Source organism: Coturnix japonica, chromosome 2 (genome assembly GCF_054131305.1).
Source record: "Coturnix japonica strain WE chromosome 2, WE-NBRP24, whole genome shotgun sequence".
Lineage (NCBI taxonomy): Eukaryota > Metazoa > Chordata > Aves > Galliformes > Phasianidae > Coturnix > Coturnix japonica.
In genome coordinates this window covers 42,026,102-42,050,730 of record NC_140664.1, presented here as the reverse complement: position 1 = coordinate 42,050,730, position 24,629 = coordinate 42,026,102, and the positions used below count along the sequence as shown (strand labels likewise).

The 24,629-nt window shown below is 39.3% G+C and overlaps 1 protein-coding gene and 1 long non-coding RNA gene across 5 annotated transcripts in view; one reads left to right on the top strand and one right to left on the bottom strand.

Moving 5' to 3' along the window:
* LAMA3 (laminin subunit alpha 3) overlaps positions 1 to 13,945 on the top strand; it is a 102,724-nt gene extending 88,779 nt beyond the window's left edge. For all 4 annotated transcript variants that reach the window (XM_085539585.1, XM_085539584.1, XM_085539586.1 and 1 more), the window contains 19 exons: positions 1,229 to 1,380; positions 1,479 to 1,641; positions 2,120 to 2,253; positions 2,771 to 2,921; positions 4,059 to 4,178; positions 4,596 to 4,720; positions 5,001 to 5,121; positions 5,943 to 6,083; positions 6,871 to 7,001; positions 7,380 to 7,511; positions 8,461 to 8,605; positions 8,880 to 9,043; positions 9,451 to 9,640; positions 10,252 to 10,401; positions 10,885 to 11,044; positions 11,185 to 11,312; positions 12,508 to 12,601; positions 12,948 to 13,070; positions 13,247 to 13,945. In XM_085539585.1, coding sequence (XP_085395711.1) covers positions 1,229 to 1,380; positions 1,479 to 1,641; positions 2,120 to 2,253; positions 2,771 to 2,921; positions 4,059 to 4,178; positions 4,596 to 4,720; positions 5,001 to 5,121; positions 5,943 to 6,083; positions 6,871 to 7,001; positions 7,380 to 7,511; positions 8,461 to 8,605; positions 8,880 to 9,043; positions 9,451 to 9,640; positions 10,252 to 10,401; positions 10,885 to 11,044; positions 11,185 to 11,312; positions 12,508 to 12,601; positions 12,948 to 13,070; positions 13,247 to 13,392 — 2,670 coding nt within the window. In that variant the 3' untranslated portion in view covers positions 13,393 to 13,945. The remainder of the gene's footprint in view (positions 1 to 1,228; positions 1,381 to 1,478; positions 1,642 to 2,119; positions 2,254 to 2,770; positions 2,922 to 4,058; positions 4,179 to 4,595; positions 4,721 to 5,000; positions 5,122 to 5,942; positions 6,084 to 6,870; positions 7,002 to 7,379; positions 7,512 to 8,460; positions 8,606 to 8,879; positions 9,044 to 9,450; positions 9,641 to 10,251; positions 10,402 to 10,884; positions 11,045 to 11,184; positions 11,313 to 12,507; positions 12,602 to 12,947; positions 13,071 to 13,246) is intronic.
* LOC107310080 (uncharacterized) lies at positions 37 to 24,629 on the bottom strand. The gene is made up of 6 exons (XR_014943390.1): positions 24,548 to 24,629; positions 22,774 to 22,863; positions 17,691 to 17,800; positions 15,969 to 16,100; positions 3,676 to 3,794; positions 37 to 1,045 (listed from the first exon to the last, which is right to left on the bottom strand). It is a non-coding gene; the product is annotated as an uncharacterized LOC107310080 (long non-coding RNA).

Below are 24,629 nucleotides of genomic sequence, written 5' to 3'. Positions count from 1 at the left end.
GCCACTGATAGCCTTCCTTTTTTTTTAATTATTGCCTTTATGTGGTGGAATAAGTATTTTGTGAAGAATAGTTCATTCCTCCACTGGCAAGACAACTTAGTGATTGATTGAATACTCATCTCTTTGATATTCTGCTGTTTAGCTCCTTTGGAATTTATTTCTCAGTCATAAATACAGTCTTGTCAGAACTATCAGTGTCTGAAGCAGTCAGCACAAGCAACATGGCCCTACTCCCGCTTCTTTGGCTCTTATTGTAACACACGTGACTGTGAGTTTCTCTCCTGGTTGAAAAAAACGGCCAGTTCCCCCTCAGCTCTTAATTTCTGTTCTGAATATGCAGAATAATACAGACTCCATGACTCCATGATTCTAAGTCAACTTAGTAGGAACTGAGTGTTGACTGAGTGCCGTTCGTAGCACCTTCTTTATTTCATGAACGTTGAACCTAAATTTGTAGTAAATGCCATGTTTTCATGGCTTTCTCTGGATGATGTTACAGAATTGAGAACTACCTTAACTTTTATAGTTCTTATGTTATAAACCTAAAAAGCCATGTGTGTCACTGCAGTTAATTTATAACCATACTCTCCGAATCAGTGCAATGCAGCGTTCATTAAATTAGCATGGCACGTTTGACTACAGTTTAGAATAGCATAAAAGTTAAAATAGAAGGGGCCTTAAAAAGATTGTTGAGTCCAACCGCCTGAACACTTCAGGGCTAACCAGAAGTTAAAGCGTATCATTAAGGATATTATCCAAATACAACTTGAACACTAACAGGCGTGGGCCATCAAGGACCTTGTGAGAAAGCATGTTACAGTGTTTGTCCATCCTCACAGTAAATAACTTTTTTCCTACTGTCCGGTCTGAATGTTCCCTGGAGCAGCTTTGTGCCATTCCCACACATCCTATCATTGCTTACCAGTGACAAGAGATTCATAGAATCATAGACCAGTACCTTCTTGTCCATTGCCACTCCTTGGGAATTTGTTGAGAGCGATGAATTAACCTGATAGTCTCTTCTTCTCCAAACTATTTATTATTCCTAGGGAAAAAAAAACAAAACAAAACCCAAAACTGATAAACTTAATGATATTCTCATCACTGGGCAGGTGAATTGATTTATGTCTTGTTCACAGTGTGATGGTGTCCCTGAAGAAGGGCTGTTGTATTCTAACTTCATTAACATCAGTAATTTATTAACGATTATTTGCTTTGCTGTTCTTAGGCTTCTAAAGGGTATATTGGTATGGCAGTAAAAAATGGTCACCTCACTTGTGTTTATAACCTGGGAGATGGTGAAGCAGAAGTTGTTGTGGATCCACTTGTGATGCAAAGCGACACTGAGGAAGCCATTATGGATCAAGTTAAGCTTGAAAGGTATAAGATCCACTGCACACAACAGTCTTTTCCAAAACCTGCTTGGAATATCTTTTATTAGTGTGATGTGATATTTTTCCTGTTTGTTTTGGTTTTAGGATTTACCAGTACGTAAAGCTGAATTATACCAGAGCAGCAACCTCAACTTCTCCAGTATTTGAAAAGCCTTTGACTGCAAGCAGTGGAGATGGAAACACCCTCCTAAATCTTGATCCCAGCACTGTTGTCTTCTATGTTGGAGGATACCCACCAGATTTTAGGGTAAAATGAGTCATTCAGTCTTTGAAAGAGATTTCCATGTTAATCATTCTGTTACTCTTACAAGGTTGGAATTAGCAGTCTTTCAAAGACTATAAAAGTTTGTTCAGGCCAGCAGGAATAGAATGAGTGCAAAGAAATGCTACTTCCTACAGAAGCTGCCTGGCTTGTAGTTTGCTGGAACTCAAAGAAAGGAATATGATGGTTTCTATTCTTCCAAGGACACCATGAAACCTTCCAGCCTGCTGAGTACTCTCCCCAGTCCGCTCGTATGATTCTGCTTTAAACTGTGCTGCAGTGCTCCTGGGGTGGTATCAGATGCTTTGGTTATTATATCCAGAGATATGATAATTCCTTAATATTAGAATGACGTATTCTGTTTCTTACTAACATTTGCAGTAAGTCCTAGCGGTTAACGTGTCAATGTAAAATTTTGTCAGCTGATGTTGATAACATGTTTTTTGATAACACTGTTTTTTAGCCTCCACGTAAGCTAGACTATCCTCCTTACAAAGGTTGCATTGAATTGGACAACCTAAATGAGAATGTTATCAGCCTTTACAACTTCAAGAAGACATTTAATCTCAATACCACTGAAGTGCAGCCCTGCAGAAGGTACAATACCGATGCACAGAGATTGACAGTTCTGTGATTTTATCAGAATTTCGTGTCTTTTAGCATCCAGAAGAATGACCAGTTACACAAATGATTATTTTGTTCTAAATCTTGGTCATTAACACATGTCACAGAGATGTCAGAGTTGGCATGATTCACACCTATAGCAATCTCAGTCCACCGGCCAACAATTTAAATGGTGTAATACCCAGACATAATTCTTGAACGAATGTGTTCAGCTCTTGTATAGGTTAAGTATTACAAAAAAGTATTTGCAAAAAGTCAATCACTAATGATTTTAAAATCAGGTTTTTCCTCTCAAGAGATCAAGTGTAAAATTAATAGAAGCCAGTGGAAGGTGTTTTTTTTTTTGCTTGGATTAGATAAGCTGACCCTATTAGTGGTTCTGCATTAAATGCTCTAAATGCAGAGTTTTTTAAATGTTAATGACAGTAAATCCATGTGGTAGTAGATTTTACTCTCATATATTCACACCTGTAACATTGAATCTTTACAGGTATAAAAAAGGGACTGACGAAAGCTACTTTGAAGGCACTGGTTATGCCAGTGTCACGTATAAAGCAACAAATCCAAATGCACTGCTACGCTACGAGCAGACAATTCAGACTACTGCAGATGAAGGCATATTGTTTTTTGCAGCAAATGAGGTAATGAAATGCTTCTGCCTTCTTTATAAGCCCAAATAGTTGTTCTTTTAAAAAGAAAAAGTTCACTCACATGAGAACACATTAAATTTACTTACATGTATGTTGATCTGAAAGTAATGCTTTCATAGAAACTACAACAACTATGAAGAGCCCCAAACCACTATTTGGTAGAGAAAATTCTCAGCTATGAAACACTGTTTTATAGCATAGTCATTGCCATTAGCTATACACTTATGCCAGCAATGAACAACAGCCTGCATGCTGTATTCGTAAAAAGCTGCCCCAGTGGAAGTGACCCACTCTTACAACTGCTATGACAGCATTATTGCTAGGAAAATACAGCCCATGTGGCCTATCTTTCATCTGACTGAACAGGTTAAAGTCAGAAGGTACCAAACCTGGACTACCTGGTGGATGTAGTAGGACAGTCCAGCCAAGCTTGGCAGTGTGCTCCATGGTCTTCAAACTTACACAAGGCCTGGTGTTATCGTGTTGCAGGAGAAAGTTTGTCATCTTCTTTGGCCTCACTCTGAAAGTGTGAGCCTCCAGCTTAGTCAGCCTTGCAATGGAGCAGTCAGAGCTGATGTCTGAGCTCTAGGAAATCCAAAAGGGTCATCCCTTTCCTCTGACGTTGTGGGCCATTATCATAAAATAGGAAGCATTAACTGCAGTAAAGTTGCTTGAAACTGTTATCTGTGTTCGATTGGCAGATGAGTAGATTCTGCTGGGTATTTAATTGCTGCTGAATACTGACCTTGTCAAAGCTGACTGAAAATCTCTCTACGTAGCTCTTCTGTGCAGTGATTCTGCTTATGTAGTAGTATTATAGGAATGGTAACTATCACTGTGATGTCATGTAGTAATAACTCAATTCTGTTGAGGAAAAAAGAAAATCAGTGAACATCTTGAAATGAGAAGAAGTCCTCTAGGGATCTGACAACTACATCTTGATTTGATACTAGATCTGTTTGTAAGATTTTTAAGTACTTAAAATTAGCCCTGTAAGTTTTACCGTGCTTAGTTTTATGCTTTTAACCAGAATAAGATTGAATCAGCCAGGTAGCTTCATTACAACGGTTCATGTGACACTGATATAAATGTGGAATGTTGAGCAGTTTGTGCTTTTTCTTCCTGCAGGATCAGTACATCACTGTGCTCGTTAAAAATGGCCATCTGGCTTTTAGATACAAAATTGACTCTGAGCTTCCAAAAGAAATAGAAAGCAATTTAACTTTAAATGATGGGACGCATAAACATGTAAGTCATTTTAAACGATGGAATGATTGCAGTTTGTAATAATAGAAATTCCTTTGAAGCTACACCTTCTGTTGTAAAGATTTGTTGTGAAGTTTTTGTGTTGAGGATTAGTTGGGACGCAAGCCTTTACTACCTACTGTTATGTTTACCTGTGAGTAAATTCAGTTTTAATAGAGCAGTCGCCAAAGGATCAAGCCCTTTGTGACTGCACATTGCTTTATATGAAGAGATCTGTGATCACTGTATGTAGCAACCTTATAAATCCCTAAATTTTGCCGAGTACCTCTGAACTAGTGCTGCTATTCTGATTCAGAGCAATAGTAAACTAGAGGAGGAAAAAAATTCTCTTTAAATGTAATCTGCTTAATAATTGTGTTCCTAGTAAGTGAAGTAATTCTCAGTGTTCATATATTTCAGATTAGTGTATTGATTTTCCGAATTAAGAGCATTGTTCGTGTTAGCACTGTTATTTCAGTCGACATTAAAGTCTTTGATTTCACTAAATATTATCTTGGTGGAATTCCATCTTCTCTACGGAAACGGTGAGTAGCCATAAAAAGGCTGTAGTACTTTGTATGGTAACTCCATCTAAACTCTTTCATACTCTCTATTGTGTATCACAGTCATAATCTGTGACTTTTGGTGAGTTTGAGTGTGCCCTGTGGATCAAGTTTGATCAGCATGAAGTATGTTTGTGCAATAAAGATTACTTGTTTTGTTTTTCTATTTCTTGTATTGTCAGCATTTCCAGGTTGTTATACTGGTATCTGTTTTGAAATAGCAAGCTACTGAACTCTTTTTCCTTCCATCCCCTGAAACCAGCTTTGGTATAACCGTACCTCCGTTCTGGGGCTGCATGAATAATGTGAAAAACCCAAAGGCTGGATTTATTGTTTTTGATGAGACTGTTGGTGTCAGCAAGAAATGTTCAGATGACTGGAAGGTAAACAGCAGCATCATTTTAAAAGGTTTGGTAAAGTTCATAGACTCTGGTTTGCCTGTAAAACCTGGACGTTGTTTTACTTACATCAAAAACTAGCTTTGGTTATCGTGTGATGGCAAAGAAAGAAATCAACTTTAGTGTGAAGATACAAAGAGAAAGGAGTCTGCACTCCTGCTGTGGCAGTTTGCTCCAGGATGAAGCCCATCCTCTTAATACTGTGTGCTACTAAGAATTCACACTTAGCACATAGATTTGTTAGCCTCCAGTTGCTGTTACCGACTGGGGCAGAATATGTAGTTAATACTACTCAGGAACTTTCTTCTCATTGAGGTGCTTATGCTTCATAATTGATTCAGTTCTCTATCTTTCTCCTTGACTGAGCTGAGTTTCCACTATAGTCTCTCAAAGGAAGGCAATTGCTCCACTTGTGTGTTGTGAAATCTCCTGTACACCCATGAGTTTTACCACTTTCCTTTTAAAAAGGGACGCTGTAGCTTTTTCAGCATTGTCTTACCAAATAATGCATGGGGAGATGAAAATTAACACATCTGCTTAAGAAACTTTCCTGTCAATGCAAACAGTCAAGATGAACAGTGTGTCATGCTCAGCTGCCCTCATCTCCCTGTAGAGCTTCGCACATCAGAGCTAATGATACTGGAATGCATTCAGTCTGTTCTATACTGGAATTTTGCACTTGCAGTTTGCCTTGTGTCTAGTTCAGGTTGAAGCTGCTTGCAGTTACGTTGAGTACTGCTTTTATTGACCCCTGCTGCCAGTTCTTCAGGTAGAAGGAAAAACGCTGAAATCGTTCTCTCTTTTAGCTTGTCAGATCTGCATCTTTCTCCAAGAAGGGCACACTGAGCCTGAGTGCAGCGAGTTTCCCATTTCCCAAAGATTTCCAAGTTGGCTTTGGCTTTCGAACGATGGCATCAACTGGAACACTCTTAAGTTACAGTCTATGGGTATGGAACATATTCTAAGCTGAACATGTGTTCGTTTTTATTTCTGGATCAGTCATGTTGGTCTGTGACCATGTCAGTTTGTCATTGCTACTAAGTTTCACATAGATTCCCATATCTTGAAGCAAGAAAAAGCTGGTATAAACATCTCCAGAGCCTGTCATCTTGCATGGCATAAGCCAGAGATATTTGTCTTGGCAATTTCTTCATTCAAACAACAGTTAATTTGTAGGAAGTGATCAGTAACTGCTCCTTAACCTTGAGCATTCTGTAAAGTACCTTATGCATCACAGCACCTCCATCCCAGTAAGGTAACTGTTGCCTAATACAGTTGGCTGGAAATAGTCTGAGTAAAGCTGGCCTTCTGCCAATGCAAAATCGTTATTGTGATCAAATGTGCAGAGGAAAAGGTTGATTTGGGCCATGACCTCTCAGGAAGCAGGAAGGTTCAAGCAGAGCCCCATTCTTGCTGGCTGGAGGAGTAAATATGGGAATACACACTTGATATTTAAGAAAAAAAACCCTGTTGTTATTGTAAAAACAATTCAAAGAAGTATTTTAAATAACTGCTTGGTTATTTAAGAGAGATTTTAAAATACAAACTATATTAATCATAAAGAACTGGGAGTGAAATCTGGTACTAGACAACTGTGAAATGCAGTTTTAGTCTAAGAAAATTTCTCTTCCACACGAGACCGCAGAGAGCTTTATTAATGACAACATAGTAGAGAACTAAAGGCATCTGCAATGCATCTGCATTTAAGGATTATTTTGTGCAATTCTTTTTTAGCCTAATATTTTTACCATCTATCTGAGTCCTGGCTTTGTAAATGCAAAGATAGGAGAGAATGAAATGAAAGTGAAGAAGGATTATGAAGATGGATCAGTGCATTATGTGACAGTAACAAGAAAAGCCGACACGTGAGTCCAGTCCTTTATTTGAGTCTTTTATGTTGTAGTTGGAGAAAGATTAAAATGTTGTCGGACTTGTAATTTGGGTACACAGGAGCAGAACATGCTGAAATAATAAAGCAAAAGGAGACTGTAGGACTGGAGGGCTAAAGACAACCCTTGTTCAACATCAACCACCAAAAAGCGGAGTAATTTCACGCAAGTTAAATTCAGGATAAGTTTATATGAGAAGAATCTCAAAAGTAAACAAGTGAAGCTCTGGTGTATTTGCAGTGTAATGAGAAAAACACATCAGTCAAATGTTTCTTTTTGAAGTGTACATTTCATTCAAATTCGTGGATGTATTTCTGTAGATTTCATGCTCATTTTTCTTTGCTTTTTCTTCAGAGTAAAACTGCTGGTTGATGATGACATCGATTCAAAATCATTTGACTTTCTGAAGTCACAGACGTTCATTCAGCCTATAAGATTTGGTGGAGATGATTTTGAAGGTTGCATCTCGAATGTATTTATAGAAAGGTATTTGGCCTGGCAGACTTTCAGTTTGATACATTTTTGTCTTGTGTTCCTTTTTTAATCACATGAAAAATGCTTTTTTTTCTAAATTGCGTCTCTTCTACACATATGAAACCTTCATGGATGTGTAACTCTGCTGCCCCGTAATATCCTTTAATCCAGACAGATTGCACATGGTGTCAACTTGTAATTAAATCTGGTGTTCAGATGTAATGGAATTTTTGTCTGAAACAAGTTCAGGATCTGCTCCCAGCTCTACTGCTCTTCTCACAGAAAATGACGGGCAAGGAGTTCCATTGCATTTGCTCAATTGTGAAGTGTTTTGTAATTTAATGGTTAAAGATGCTCTGTCTGACCTATAAAATGATAGTATTATTTAATAATATCCTTTATCCATAAAGGAAATTGCTGTTGACAGTCCATCTGATAATTTGGCTTTAATACCAGAACTGCTTATTAAGCTGTGATGGGCATTATGCTTAGACAGCTCTCGTTACAATGTTTAATTTGCACAGGGGGGTAAATTACTGTGTTTCTATTTTTTGTTTATATTTTCCTTGATCTCCCTGGCTATGCACATACTAACAAAAATTTCATTTTCTGATCCAGAAATCAAGACTGCTTTTATTAATGCTCACTTTTATTGAAGTGGGTATCCTTTATTACAAAAGACAAAAGTGTTTAGAAGAGATGAGAAGGAAGCGTCATAATTTGGATTATTTTTGCTTTGTTTTCTTTTTAAGCCCTAAAGGAAATGGGCAGAACCAGGACAAACGTGAAAACTTTTTGCAGTGTTGAATGTAAATTTTCCATCCAATGATGGAAGTTGGTATTTTAACATCAGGTCACTGGGAAATCCTTCTTGTACAGAACACAGTTTTACAGTATGTAGCTGATTACATTAGAGAAGAGGCATGCTGTGTCACGGAACTTATTGTTTTCATCACTCTAGGACAGGTCAGCTCCCTGAGGTTCAAAATCTCATGAATTTTACTGCAAAGACTGATGTCTCCCTTGGAGCTTGCCACCAGTATGAAAACCTTGAACCAATGCTGCTGAAAGAATCCAAAAACCCACTCAGGTTTAAGATGCTCAAGGTATGCCTGTTTTTACTGTCATCTTCACTCTACATTCCTGCTGTGGCTTTGTCTGCACAGCCATGATTTATAGAGCCCGATGATACTGTTTGCCTTCCATCTCACTTCTGAAGCAGGTTCTCTTTGTGTTAAAGTTCCACACAAAATCTATACTCGCTCGAGCTTCTCTGTCATTTAGAGAAGGGCACTGACTGCCTCAGGTGGAAATTCTTGCATAGATCAAGTTTATTACTTTATGCTCACCCACAGTAAATATTTCAATTCTGTCTTACAGGATGAAAAAGACTTTGATTATTTGACGTATTCTAATGTGCAGCATGACCAGCAAAACTACACTTTACTAACTCAGTTAAATGTCAACGATGAGGTATATCTCCTTGGAAACACCCCCAACAGTTTTATATCCTACACGTTTCCTTCATCTTCACCTATGGAAAGGTAATACAAATATTATCAGTTCACCTACCAATACTTGAATCTTCAAAGCTGCTTGAATCTGTAAGTGCTGAAAGCCAGGATTCTTAATCCTGTTTATATCTTTTGGCACAATGCAATAGTGATTTTAAAGGTTCAGGAAATTTTCTTTTTCCATACTTCCCCAAACTACATAGATTGGCTTGGGTACGGTGGGCAGCTACATTGCATACCAATGCCAAGTTCTAAGCCTGAATAAGTCAACTCTCATTCATGTTCAGAAGGCAGGCAATGCAGAATATTGTGATTCCACACAAAATGTCTTCTGCATTTCACAAATTGAGTTTCATTGGTGCTTTTCTGGAGAACAGGGAGAATACAACACCTTTCCAAATAGATACATGTCCAAATATGCTTACTTTCTGCTACAGGTTACATTTTTCTGTGGATATACGAACTCGATCATCGAGAGGATTGATAATTTTTATGGAAGGAAGGTCTGGGAACTCTTACACCGCTCTCCACATTTCAAAAGGACGTTTTGTCTTTTCTCTTGGATCTGGAAGACGGCGAATCAAAATCAGAACAAGTGTTAAATACAATGATGGGCAATGGCATACTGTAAGTAGTGTGACACAGGAGCCATCTTAAACACCTACGTGCATTCAGTAGGCACAGTCTGAACTTCTAAGTTATTAGGTAGAAGCAGGGAAAGAAAAACTGAAATCATTCCTTTCGGCCATCTGAAGTTAATTTGTATGCCTCAGAGCTCATGTGACTGATGGTCTCTGTTATGAGTGAGCTTGCAGAGTCCATCAGTCACAGCGTGTTATTTTCAGTTTAAACATTTCAACATCTCCCAAATGGTTCACCAAGATGCAGAATACAGTGAAATGTCTGATTTCAGTCACGCAGAGTGAGTGTGGAGTGATTCCATTCTTAGACCCCATCAAGATGACCAGAATCCGAGTCTCTGACAGTCTGAATGATAGACTTGCAAGATGCTTCTGGTTTTTAAACCATCCTGATACTCAGTTGAAATATCTTATTCATTTTCTTCCATTTCTACTTTTGCTGGTTTCAGACTAGCCTGAGAAATATCCTCTCTATTTATGCTGTACATGATTCACTTTTCAAAAACACTGTTTGTCAGTTGCTGTTTGGTACGCTAGCTCTAATGGCTTCCATTGGCATTGGGGTTTCTCATTCTGTTGTTTTTGCACCCTGAAAAGGTGGTATGCGGCAGAGATGGGGAAAATGTCCTCCTTGTTGTTGATGGTCTGAGGGCTCAGCATGGAAGATTAGGAAGATTAGCAAGAGATTCCATCACTGACATTAAGCCACCAGTCTACCTGGGAGGGCCGCCATTGCTGAAAAGACAGGTAAAGAGATGATACAGGCACCTCCACACACTCCCCAAGTTGTACTGATTACATGCACTAATGTTAATATGAAGGATTTCCGTGTTGAAAAGCTTTAGTAGACATTTCCAGGCGTTCTCTGAGCACTGGAATATTAATGTGAAATGTGTGTTGTTCCCATTACTTTAAAAATTAGACAATTAAGACAAGTTAAAATAAACGGCCTCTTAAGAAACGGTGTAGTTGAGATCTCACAACTTCCATTGTGTTGAAACATCATTAGGAAATATCTGTGCTGCAAGCAGGAGTTACATCAACTCAAAATCAGCTCTTACTATATTGTTTAAAACACAGATGTCTTTTCACTGCATCAGAGATGGGGATTAGGTACCCTTAATGACAGGTGGGTATCTGTAGTCCAACAATACAAAAGATCTAATGGGCAGTCTTACTAAAAAGATATCCATCATGCTTTGGTATTCATGTTTTGAATCATGCTTTCAGAATATACCAATGAAGAGTTTCAAGGGTTGCCTGAGGAATTTTAAGATGAATGGAAAAGTCATGAACGCACCTCAGCAAAAAAAGGATGTGCTTCCATGCCTGGATGCTCCCATGGAGATGGGGATTCATTTCTTTAAGGAAGGAGGATACATTGCTGTTGGTAAGCTATATAGACATTGTGGTATTTATTAAGGTAATTATGCCTTAAATGTGTATGTATGAATGTAGAAAGATGTTTTCTTTGTGTATTTTTATGACAATTTCCATTTATTCCTCTACCCACTCTTTACCCCTCTGCAGGCAATTTGCAAATGGGCTTGGATTTTAGGATAGTATTCAACATTCGTCCAAGGAGTTCAACAGGTGTACTCCTCCATTCTGGAAGCAAGCCAGACAATTACTTAACTATTTACATGAAAGAAGGAAAGGTAAGAACAAACTGCGATTCCATTAAAGATGTATAACCCTCATTCAGCAGGGAGGAGTGCTGACCTTGAACTCTGGGCTTATGTATTATGTTTGCCTTCAGGTTTAACACTGAACAACTTCCTTAGAGTGGTTTAAAACCTCTGCATAGAAAATTGAGCATTTAACCTGTCTCTTTGCCTACACTACCAGATTCCAGTGTACGCACCATAGTTTGCACGTGTTTTCATCACTAATCAGCAGTAGGGCACAGTCTTAATTTCTCAGGCTTTTCTTGATACTGTATGATCTAGTGGGATCATACCCTATGCAGGAACTATCCATGTCTCCCATATTTGCTTGCAGGCTACTTCTCTAGCTGACAGACATGTCATAATGTAAATTTTTGTTTTATTTTGGAATTTTTTTGTTATGTGATAGCTTTCAGAATGTGAATTTTGGACCACAAAACCACTGTGCTTGATTGCGTAGAGACCTCAAATAAAACAGACGTCTCTGATCAACAGAATGTGAAAGCACATAGAAGCAGGGGCACCAACAGTGGGGAATCCCTTGTGGATGAGATCAGATACTTTTTTGAGCCGTGACTTAGATTTATGCTGGCTGTTAGCAAGGACAGGATGCAAAAGGAAGTAACACGTCAATGGAATGCCACCAGAGGAACCTGATAGGAAATGGACTTAAACATATCAGCTGCTTGGCCATTACCAAAGGAGAGGATGATGATGAGAAATAGCCTGCTTACAGGGAATAAGGAGCAAGATGTGAGAAAGCACAAGCAGATTCTTGTTGGAGATGTCATTATAAATAATCAGGCTGCAAGCTTCCTGAGTGAATTACAAGTAGACCAAATTATATGAAGGGCCAGAGAAATACATTGCAGTGATTCTCTCTGGAGCTGTAAAGTTTGTAGGTGACTGCTTTGGAGAAGGAAAAGTAGGTGTAGAAGGAAAGACCTTGACTCAGAGAGACTATTTCGAAAGCATTAAAACCATTTTGTAAGATGTATTTTTGCTTTTAAAACTTGGAAAATGTTCATTCCTGGGATTCTGCTAAGGAAACTTCTGGAATAGGTATGCAATGACTGACTCTTAAACTAGGTGAAACCCAGCTCTCCACCAGTTCAGTAAATTACTTAAATTACTGTATTTTTCTGTTCCTTTCTTTGCGGTAACTTAACAGATAACTGTTTTACAGGTCGTTGCTGCTGGAAATGGTGGAGCTGGAGAATTCCAGACATCAGTCACACCGCAGCAATCTCTGACTAATGGACAGTGGCATACAATTGCAGGTATGTTGTATCACACCAGCTCTCCTGAAACTTGGAAAGAAGGATGGGCATAGAACATTGAAGCCACAGATTTTAGTTAATTGTTTCTCCTCTGCTTATTCTTAGAGCACTCTTAAGAACAATGTAAGTGTTTTGTGTTAATTCAAGGCTTTACATAAGAGGACTTTTTTTGGCTGTATTTAGCCCCAGAGTACCTAGATGTGTCAATCTTACTTTGAATTCAAATAAAATCTATTTTTCCTACAAGTTGAATTTCTAGACTTTTCATGCTGGTTTGAACCAGTGTCATCTGCTTGGTTCTTCTATAGAGTTGAGAAAGAGCTCTCATGTACTTGTTTCTCTGCAGTCACTCAGAAGAAGAACACTGTGCAGCTAGAAGTAGACACAGAGAGTAACTACACCATTGGACATCCACCCTTCTCTCCTGAATATGTTGTGCATCACCCTCTCTACTTCGGCAAAATTCCAGGTAAATTACTGCTGCTTTCTTTTTTAATGTATCTATTGCCTTTTCTTCCTTTCTGAAACAAAAGTTCTGTTCATGTATTCAGTCCTGTATCGTTCTTCCTCTTTTGAGAGCTTCACATTAGTTCATCTTTAAAATCCTTTTTGTTTCATTGACTTTATACTTCTACCTCGTTGTAGGAAACTTGGACTCGCTATGGCCTCCAGTCAAAGATTCATTTTTTGGCTGTCTTCAGAATATTAGCATCAATGGCAAACCTGTCTCCACTAAGAGAATTTCAGAGGTTCACGGGGCTGTGAGTTTGCGTGGGTGCCCGGCCACATAACTTTACTTGTACACTCATCAGATTGGGTCTGCTGAAGTACTGTGTGAATTCATATCTTGTGGGTTCCCCTTTTGCTGCTTGTTGTGTCACAGAATAGTTGGTAAGAAAATGAATCCTTTGGATGTGGACTGCACCAAAGTAAATTTAAGGTATTGGCTTGGATAAACTCCCTATTAAATGTCATTGATTTCTGGTGTAATCTGTTATGTCTTTTGAAACATATGCAGAAAATGTAATTGTATATACCCTGCTGGGTCAAATTCTGCTCTCACCCACAACAGCTTATAGTTGTGTGGAATTCCAGTGTCTTAATTTCAGGAATTTGCCATAATGCTGATCATCCTGAGAGCAAATTTGATCCACTGATGTAAAGAAATTTATAAAAATGAAAGTCTCTTTGGATTGATAAACAGAATTTTTATACAGAAATGTGTACATTAATGTTAAAAATAATAATATAAGTGGAGTTTGAAGCACTTTAAGGAGTGAAACTCTGGGAGTTTGTTGAAATACAAGAAATTCTGGAACCAAATAAAAGCAGTATGTTCTTAAAGCCATGCATTTTCTTGCCTGGTTATTTTAATCCAGTATGTCTTGTCCTTTTTACAGACACCTAAATCCAGCTTGCTTTGTGCAAGTAATTCTGTAGCTTTAAGGATAGGTTTTTCCTGGATAAGCAGGAGTCTGTCATCATTGCTTATTAGAACTGTGTCATCTAAAAACCTCAGAAAACTTTTTCTTGTAAGCTTCTTAGCCAAAAGTTTCTTCCATCAGTTTTCTTTCTGATTAAATGAAGGCAAGTTAAACTGCGAGCAGTAGTTGCACATGCTGCAGTTCTCATGTATCAATTGCAGGATGAAACCAGCTGAAGTGTGTTCTTTGATATTCACACCTGTGTACCTGATCAAGATCCATGGTGGATGAAGAAACCCACTTTCCACCTTTCTAAATACAGGGTTGGCCCAAATAAACTTGACAGGGCTTCTCCTTTCTCTGTCCTTGTACTTGTAACTGCAGGTCTTTGCAGTGGGATAGCTGTCAGAAAGCTGTTCATGCAACTTCATAGTGCAGGGGGTTCTCAGCTGTAGGGTTACTCTGGGGGAAATGGGATGGGGTGAAATCCAGTGGGGTGTTGAGGTCTTTAAGCAGAGGAGCGGCACAGGAGGGGAGACCCCTTCTGCCTGGAGATGCTCTGCAGAACCACTTCTGCTCTGTAAGGAAGGCTCTCTAAGGCAGGTTTTCCCTAGCCACAAAAACAAAAACCCAAACCTTCTCCCTCCCCCCACACAGAAGTGAATACAGCAAAGATGTTTACATCACAACCTGGATCCAGGCCTGGATTTCAATTCCCTCTCATTTGATTTTCCTTTGTCAGAAATATTTTTAATGGTGATAGAAAAGAAATAAATGAAAAAATGTAAAAAGACCTCAGTAAATCTATGGTGTAGAAACCAGTAAGTATCAGCTCAGTACAATCCTAATATATAACAACAACTCTGTTAGAATAAACAGTTTTCCCAGTGCACTGCAGATCAGAAGTGACCAAGTGTTGTACTAAGTGCAATGTTAAGTGAATAAAAAGCAAAGTGAGCCATGTTATTTTTATTCTTATAAATAATATTTCCAAAGCTTTTGTCATTTGAGTGTTGGCATTCGCTAGCTACCTCCATATATTATTTACCTCTTTTGACTACACCACTTCAGATGGACCCCTAAATCTATCAGTAACTCTATTATAATAAAGTAAATAAATCCCACAAGAGTCTTTCCCTCTCATTTTTTGTTCCTTAGTCATCTTTACTATTTGCAAATTGAGCCTCTAAGTAATGCTTATATTTTAAATTGCAAGAACTCTCAACCTTGGCCACCCTTTCTAAGCCTGCATTATTGCTCACTGCCTGTATTCAAGGGTGCAGCAGTATTATAGTCTGAACTTTGTTTCTGTTGTTCACCTTAAAAATAATAAGAAAAATATATATATATATATATTCCATTGTCAGTATAACTTTCCTATACTGTTTGTTCCTCTTTCAATTCAAGCTTTTGAGAAAAGTTTTGGAAAGTCTTATGGGGAAATATGAAATACAGTGCTCAGTGCAGCACAAATACATAGCTAAATAACTAGGCACATTAGCAGCATGTTTAGGTTGACATGAGGGCTATTTGAATGGCACATCAGTTAAATAAAGTGAGCAGATTTTCTCTCTAGACTAAACTGCACTGGTTTTGCTATTACCTCTCTTATCTGTATACATATCAAGAGCAAAGGGTTCTTCTCCAGTTACTTTGGATTGGATTCAATTGAAGCACATTACCTGAGGTAGATGACACCAAGTCCAGTGAGTTCCTGTCTTATGGGAGCTGAAAGATGGTTAGCAGAGCTAAAAGCAGGAATTGCAGGCAAACAAAATGAAGTAGTTCACAGGGTACTCTCAAAAGAAACATGGTCACGGTGGGGAAAAACGTTTGTAAATACGAAGGAAATGTAAGTCACTGCACTGCTTATTAATGGTATTGTTACTTCTGGCTCTAAAAGACAAAAGTATCCTAGTGAGACATCTTCAGAGACCTCTTACCATTTTCTTTGTGGCTTCCTCATTTAAACAGCTTCAGCATCTTTCTCCGGCGATGTAAAGAAATTTAGGGCACTGCGGTCCAGTCTTCTGTAGATCTATCTATGGTTCTAAAAATACACCAAATGGATGTCCCTGGAGAAAGAAAATGCTTTATGTTAAAGGGGGCAGTGCCATAATATTATGGTATAGCTGCACTTGGGGCATTAAGATTGCAAGATGTAAGCATAAGCCTCCTGTGCACAGTTGGCCCAGACATCCCAAAACAGTGAGAAGCTACTCACTGCCAGAGTTGCACTGAAGCATCCTCTGAGTATAAAGAGCTGAAAGCAGAATAACCAAAAGCAGAATAACCAGTGAATTTTGATTTCTCTGTCACTTTTTGGGACCCTGCATAGCAATTAAAGCAAGTTCTGACCTGTTTTCATACCTTGCTGTCTCTCCTAGTTTACAGCTGATAGCATTTGAAGTATTTATTTTTGTAAACACTCTTCTACTGCTACTTTGCATCTCAGCCAATTACTGCGTTTTCCTACAGGTGGTTCTGAATGTGAAGCGTATGCGGAGTGTTCTGTGAGATGTAGCTTCTTTGTTAGGATGTCACCTTCCCATTGATAAAAAACTGAGCATTGTTACACGAGATGAAAAGACAGTTGGCATCCATGAGCTTTTGTCTCTGTTCTGTTATATTTAACTTGGAACAGCAATGGGTTTCTCTATTGTGCACAAGCCTATGCCAAAGATTCCTGTCACAGAAGGACTGTGCTGCTAAGAATGAATAATTGCATGCATGAGAATCTTAGTTCTTCATAAATTAATAGGAAAGACAGCTGTCACTATTCAAGCCTGGAAAGAACTTTTCAGATCTAATTGCTGAGGCCTGAATTGATAACAGAGAGCAGTATTAAAGTATACTGAAATAAGTGGCTCTGTGTCCAGCTCTTGTGGGCACAGTTGCAATTAACACCATGTTAACAGCATAACTACTATGTTATTCTGAATGTGGTTGTGGGCAGCTGGCTGCGGGTGGCTTGGCTTGAGTAGAGTCATTAGACCAGATGAATTCCAAGGGTCCGTTCTAAACTCAGCCCTTCTGTGGTTTTGTGCCAATTTATCAGTATAAGATACTTCTTTGTATGGAGGATTTACACTGTGAAATAATGGCAACTGCCACAAATCTCATTCCTAGCCCCTTCTGATTACTCTCCAATGGGAATTGCTTTCTGGTTGCTATACACCTGTAGGGTTAGCAGTATTCACCATCACCAATTCCTGTGGCTAAGGCAAAGCTTCCCGCAAATAAAACTTAGCTCAGAAGGAAGGTGACAAGTATGTAAGAAAGTTCTATCTTTCTCTTTACTATGTTCAGTTAAATCAAAAGTAATGGCGTACCCCCGGAGTCAGAGAAACTGAAGTAGAAAAGAAGCTAAAGGAGCTCTGGGCAATTCTCCAAGAAAATGCATAGGCATGATCCAAAGTTCACTGTCTTAATGGGAAGATGTAACCACTGCACAGGACTTTGGCTCATATACCTCATTAAAACATGCATAAAGCTCTACGTACAGTGTATAAAACTGTACTCAAACTTATTGCCAAGTTTTTTATAGAGAACTTTATCGCAGATTAAATTGGTTATGCAATAACTGGCAGAACAGAGGCTCCAGAAAACCTGGCATAACCCTTTTCTCTATAAATACACATAAATGTCCATCCCTTTGAGCCTACCTGTCCTCAGGCTTTTTCCTGCTCCTCCACACCTGAAGCAGCTGCATTGGTCCCACTGTGCCTTTGTCAGGCTCAAAGAAATACAAATCTTTCTGGCAATTGTGTTACCTCTGTGCACAAAAGAAGGAAGACGTACATCGTTAAATCTCCGTATGTTGCATTTATCGTGGAAGATAAAATGAATCAAGATGCTAGATACGCTCAGAACAAATTTAATTCAAAACAGACACCACAGAAGCACTAATGATCATAGCTGTTATTTAATTAAATGGGAATGAATAAGTTAAACCTTTCAAAGAGAGGTTGAATGCCTTGAAGCAGAACAAAGGCCAGGTGCAGGATCAATATAAATCAGCATTGCTTTATTGTTTCCTGATAAGGGCCAACAGGAGAAGGCAGTAGTCTTGTTTGTCTGGACTCTTGTTTCTGAGTGTTGGGAATTCAATGTGTAGAACTTACACAAAGCATTTTCCTACAAAGAGTTAAAAGAACATTCAGTTCCCTTTCTGTGATAAAATACTGACTTCTTAGCAGTAGGGAAAAAAAACAACAACAGGCAGTAAGAATAGATGTGAGACTAGACAGTGGAAAAGGACTTTAAAGATGAAGAAAGGCAAGGAAGGAAAGGTGGGCCTTAAGACTGCTAGGAGAGGAGGAACCCCTACCAAGGGAAACGCCTTGAAGAGAGGAACAACCCAGGAACATAGAGAAGTGCTGCTTGGCTGCACAGTTGCAGGCTGTGTGAAGGCAGCCAGGAGCCCAGCCCCTGCTCCCTTCCAAGCTACTGCTGGGTGCCCATTCCCATTCATCCCAGGCCTAGCATATGGCAGGAAGGAATGCAACGTGAAGCTGCCCCTCCTAGCCTTAGTTTGCTCAGCAAACCTTTTCCTATTGTTTGTTGTACTTTGTATTATGGCAGGGAACATCTGGGCACTATCGACTGCAAATGAAATTTGCATGCATGCAGCAGATAATTAAACATGTGTCTACCCGCAGCTGCAAACAGCAATTAGTCATAAGACAGCTTCTCACAAACCCTTTGTGCCTCTTCTGCCATCTCCCTCGGAACGTCCCTTGAATAGACATCTCTGCAAGTCAGTGTTGTCCTCCTTTCCACTCATGTAGACAGCTACACAGCTGAGCTTAAACCCTGCAATACAGCCCTGACTAGCATGAACTTCCTCTGATATACAAATTCCTAGTGGAAACTGCTTTCTATGTAAGATGTAATACAGGCAACCCAAACCCAGACATCTCTGCCTGCCTCCCAGCTGAGCTGGTTTCGTTCCAAGCTGTACCTTTCAACTGCTCACTTCCCATCGTCAGTATCTTCTGTGCTCAAGAATCTCAGCAGATGCCCTTTGCAAAGGCTGAATTCTCTCCCCCTTTCAGCTACAAAGAAGTCTGGAGCTCCCACCCCAGACCTACTGAAGGTATTTTAAAGTTATCCCATCATGTAAACACTATGTCTATCTTACCAGTCTTAGAGAACCCTCTGGCAACAGAGTTGTGGGCAGCACTTTGTCGTCTAGGACAAGTGCCCTCATTTCTCATGTAATAGAGTCACATACTCTGGACAGGCAGAACAGAGATTGCTCAGGGCTACAACCAAGAGATAGCAGATAGTGTCATTTACAAAGCACAGCTAAATTCTAGTTTGGTGGAAACCAAAAACTGCATCATCTGTTCCTGAATTTTAGCCTCCGGCATCATATCTTTTAATTTATCTGTATATTAAAATAGAATATACTAATTGGGTAGGATCTGAGAAAGGAAGGCAGGAGTTGGACAGAAAAAGGTCTGGGATGCAATGAGGGAACCGCTGTGCCTTGAGCAGTGGTTAGACTCAATGGAATCATATCACAGTCTGGAGTACGGTGATTATTCCATGTGGCAGCATTTTTCTTTTCATATAGATTTAAATGAAGCCTTCTGTGTTTCAGTGGGCAACACTAATTCAGGGCTTTTGTGATCGTCCTGTAACAGCAATGCATAAAACCAGCCTGGCTGGCACCAACAAACTCATTATTTTTTTATCTGGGATCCACAGAAAATTCCAAGATATGTGGACCTTCTTGATTTTAAAGAAATGACAAGCACTTGTATGGATATGACACTGCTCAGTAGCACTGCTACTTGTGACACAACATCTGCTTGAATTGAGCAAGACCCATAATGCTTTCAGAGAAGTATAGTTACTCATCTCACAACTCTATTTATGTAAAAATTGGATATCTACTCTAAGTTATCCTTCTATCATCTGTGGAGGGGAGTTAGTCACTCCACTCCAAAACACACACACACATACACCATCTTTAACATAAGCCATAATAGGACATGGCAGCAACAGATCCAGCTCCAAGTTCCCAAGGATCTATCTGGAGCAGCAAGAAGCTCATTGAACCTGAAGATGGATGCAGCACTTGACTACAGTCCTAAGGAATAATTGCACTGCCTTACTACCTAGCTGTAAAATCACAGTTATAGGTTGGAAAAGTCCATCAAGCCCAACCACAACCTAACTATACTAGCCTAACCAGCAACTCTCTGCTAAATTACATCCCTGAGCACCACATCCAAACGGCTCTTAAACACACCCAGGGCTGGTGACTCAACCACCTCCCCGGGGAGCCTATTCCAGTGCTTCACAACCATTTCTGTAAAGCTTTTCCTGACATCCAACCTAAACCTCCCCTGGCACAACTTGAGGCCATTTCAGGGTTGACATCAGGCCACAGGGATATAAAGAAGCCAGAAAAAATATTATCTCCTACTTCCAATCATAGGGAAGATATGTCATTGTAAATGCTTTTGTCACTGATCCTTCCTAGTATTGAGTTACCCAGATAAAGTGCAGCTCGCTCCTAGCATCTCTGTATTATGATGCTGCAGTTCATCATGATGCTAATTTGTTGCTTGAATCCATGGCAGTAGATCTGCCAGCATTTCTCTACCTTCTTATTTTTCAGAGTGCTACATATTATTTATCCTTGGTGCTACATATTTCCACATGCTTACAGCCCTCTAAAAATAGGTAAGTGAAAGAGTTAATAAAATGAAAGGAATGGAAGGATTAAAGAGGGGAATATTTTCTGGGAGCATTTGAGAAAAATGCTAATAAAATGAAAAAAAAAGAGAGAGAGCGTACAGAAAAAAAAACCAACAAAATATGATTTCTTCTTGTGCTGTGTCTGGAAGAGGAGCTCAGGACAAAATGGCCTGCAGTAAAAGCACAGCTTTTCTCACTGTATTACCCTGGTTATTGCTGTGCATAACTCATAACAGCTAAAATTACGTAACTCAGCTTAAGGTGCTTACATGGTTGGCAGCTCTCAGCTTCACAAAGCACTGCTGGTAGAAGAATAAATAGTGAGTCAGTATGGAACAAGTCACTTGATACATGGCTTTAAAAGGCACTGTGCTGTTTAAGGGTAGGAATGCTTTCAAAATACAAATACACTTAAAAAGTAATAATTAAAGGAGGGTAATACATTTGTCATTCTGCTGATTCTGCTGTTGCTTTCAGAAGAACGTTGTAGCACATTAAGATTTATAAGTCCCTGTTGGGATTACCATTAGATGCACACAGAATCTCGACGTTGCCATTTCCCTTTATCTGCAATGCAGCGTTTCTCCTGCTGAGCACATGCTCTGTCTGCCACCACTGATACCCACATTCTGATAGGCATCGTTCTGAAGAACGTTTAACTCACAGAAACGTTTGTTAGCTCACATACTGCCCTTGACTGACAAAAGCCCAAATAGGAACATGTTACAAACCAGATGGGACAGGGAGTGTATTCCAAACAAACAGCCTATGCTTCCAGAAGTAGAAGGATGGAGAAAACTAATGGTAAACAAGGGAGAAAATACTTCATTTTAGAGAATAGAACCTTAGGCAATGACATGCTCCTGCTGATTTCATTAAATATCAGGAGGTAACACTTGGTTCTGCTTAATTCCTTTTGGAACTGCCAGCTCACAGTCTAGCCAGCCAAACATCAGCTTCTAGACTCTTAAATTCTATTTCAAATTAAACATCAGGTGCCAAAAATAGTATCTCCAAACAACAAACACACGCTTTAATGTCTGCTTTATAGTTTTACACGTCAAAACAGGAAGAACGTTGTATGAATTCAATCAAATATTTATGATAGAAAACCTACTAGAATAAAAAGGATGTGAGCACACAGATCTACCTAAGCTGTTTTCTCTAGAGAATGCTGGAGCCTGAGTGTATATAAATAGACATACTGTTTGAAGACATACAGAATCACAGAATTATCAAGGTTGGAAAAGACCTAGAAGACCATCTAGTCCAACCATCACCAATACTTCCCAGCTAAATCATATTCATCAACACAACATCCAAATGTTTCTTGAACACTCCCATGGTCGGTGACTCCACCACCTCCCTGGGCAGTGCATTCCAATGCCTGACCACCCTTTCCGAGAAGTAATACTTCCTAATGTCCAGATATATATTATACATACATTATATATATATAATACAAATAGATGACTTTCATTGCATCCTCTAATTAATGGTACAACTGGTCACATTCTTGAGAGCAGCAAAAGTGTTCAGACCAAGTTTTGCACATGAGAAATTACTACCCAGAAATAAAAACTTTGATATCTGGGGTAGCATCTGTCCCTCAATATGCTTTTCTGGCTTTTTTCTGCTTTATGATATACGCTGCAGATCATACTGCCTCTTTTAAAAGCCAGTTGCCGTGTCTATGTGTGCAAGCCTCAGAGAAGAGTTTTGTAAAGAACAGAGTGCTATGTTCCAGGAGACAGGATTAAACTGAAAACATAAGGAACTGAAATAATCAAGGACAAAGATATCAGTAGCTAACTGCATATGCAGGGGAAGAAGCTCACCATCTTTGTAGGCACATACACTGCTGGCAGGGCTGCTGAAATGAACATAATCTGTGTGGTCTATTCCAGTTATAGAAAGTCAAGATGCTTTTGTCTGAGGTGGTTGTAGACTGCTCAGCCTTATGGCAGCAGTACTGATGTACAGACAGGTACAAAGTCACTGTATGTTACAATAGATACAGAGAACTTAACTGACCTGATGGAAGAGCAAGACTTCCTCATGTGTGAGTGACAAGGTAAGTTCCAGGCAGCCATGGTTTGTGGGATCTTGAAGTGGAATGGCCACCTACAAACCCACAGCAAAAAGAAACTGAAAATGCAACTGAAGAAAGACATCTGCACAGGAATCCATGCAACTTTCCCTAATGCCAGGAGATTCAATGTTCTGCCTCAGCTCCTTCGTATGCCTTCCTCACAAGCTGAGCTATTGGTGCCTTTTGCAATCCTAAAGTCTAATGCAACAAGAATAAGGCCTCGGTAACCCAACAGAGGCCATTCTACTTTTGCAGTGAAGGACTGAGGAAATAAGCAAGTGGAAAATGTTAAGATGCTAAATATAAAGCACATATAATGCCAAAAGTTCCAAACGAAAGTAGAAACGTAAGGATGTTGCTGACAAGTAACCTTTACACAATCTCATTTCAAATCGCATTATGCATCGAGCAGCTTGACACTTTTGAAAGAAAAATATTTACTGCTGAACTAGTAAAGGGAAAATATGCTTTAGCAAGACATTATTTCACTCTAAATACATAAAAATATGCTCTACAAGGACTGCTGGCTTTTAAATTACAGGGACTAAGAAGCGTACCAACACAAAGGGCATTTACCAGGGCTGCTGTGTTTGCTACAGGCTCTGTGGCCTTGCTGACTACTGATTTTTTAACCTAAATTAGAAAGCACAAAGGCCCATCCCGAGTAACTGGGCAAATGACTTGTTTGTGAGTACTGCACATATAGTTCGAAATACATACAGGCATACAAGGGACTATACAGAGATAAATCCTTCTCAAATGCAGCAGAGCTTTGAAACAGCTTCATACACAAACACAAAGTGCAGGAACCCAACCAAGTTCCCAAGGTGTCAAACCAAGGGTGTTGTGCTGAACAGTGTTTATATATTACAGTATGGGCAGGACAGCCTACCTCACCCTCTCGTACACCGAGCCACTGAGCTCACCAGCTTTAATTTGCTCTTATCCCTCTTCTGTAGTAAAGATGCAATCAATTGTTGTCAGTGCTCACTGGAGGAAGAACAAGAGGGAAATCTAATTTGCAGACTCTCAATAGTGAAAATACTTTAAGGACATTTAGAGAAAGATCTGTCTGTTATGACCTACATGAACTCATTTTGACTCCTGAGAGAGGACTGGACAAGAATTAGTTGATTTCTGGTAATCACTTTATTCTTTGTATTTCACTCCCTCTGGCAATACAGCCAGATTTAGAAGATATTCTTGCAATCAAACACAGCTCTGAAGCCTATAAGAAATTATTTCTCCAAAAGTAAAACATCCTAAATTGGCTCCTAAAATTTGAGTCAGATGATGATTATTTTGTGTAGAAGCTTTTCCAATTAATTCTCATAGAACAGGCCAGCATGTGGCTGCTGCCTCAGCAGAGCAGCTGTAAGTACTTAATACTTTTGCATTCCTTTGTTTTCTCTGGAACTGTGTGCATATGTTTGGTGATTAACAAATTCTGAAGAATAAAATAAGCAACACAGCAAAGCGCCCTGTCACTTAACATATTACACACCTTCATATGCTTGAGTAAAAACAACTCTGTGACAGCGCGTGAATTCATCTCATTACATGACTGCTTATATATTGGGTCTAGAGCAATTATTTGCGTGGATAAAAAGAAACATTGGCAAATATAATCAAAATATTAACCACCACAACAACAGAAACCAAACAGCAGCACCAGCCAAGAACATTAAGAAATCATTCTTAATTGCTCCATCTTACCTTTCACTTTCCTTTTAGACTTCACAAGAACTTCACAGCCTCTAAGCCAGCCACCCCCATGACTTCTCTATGCAAAACTGCC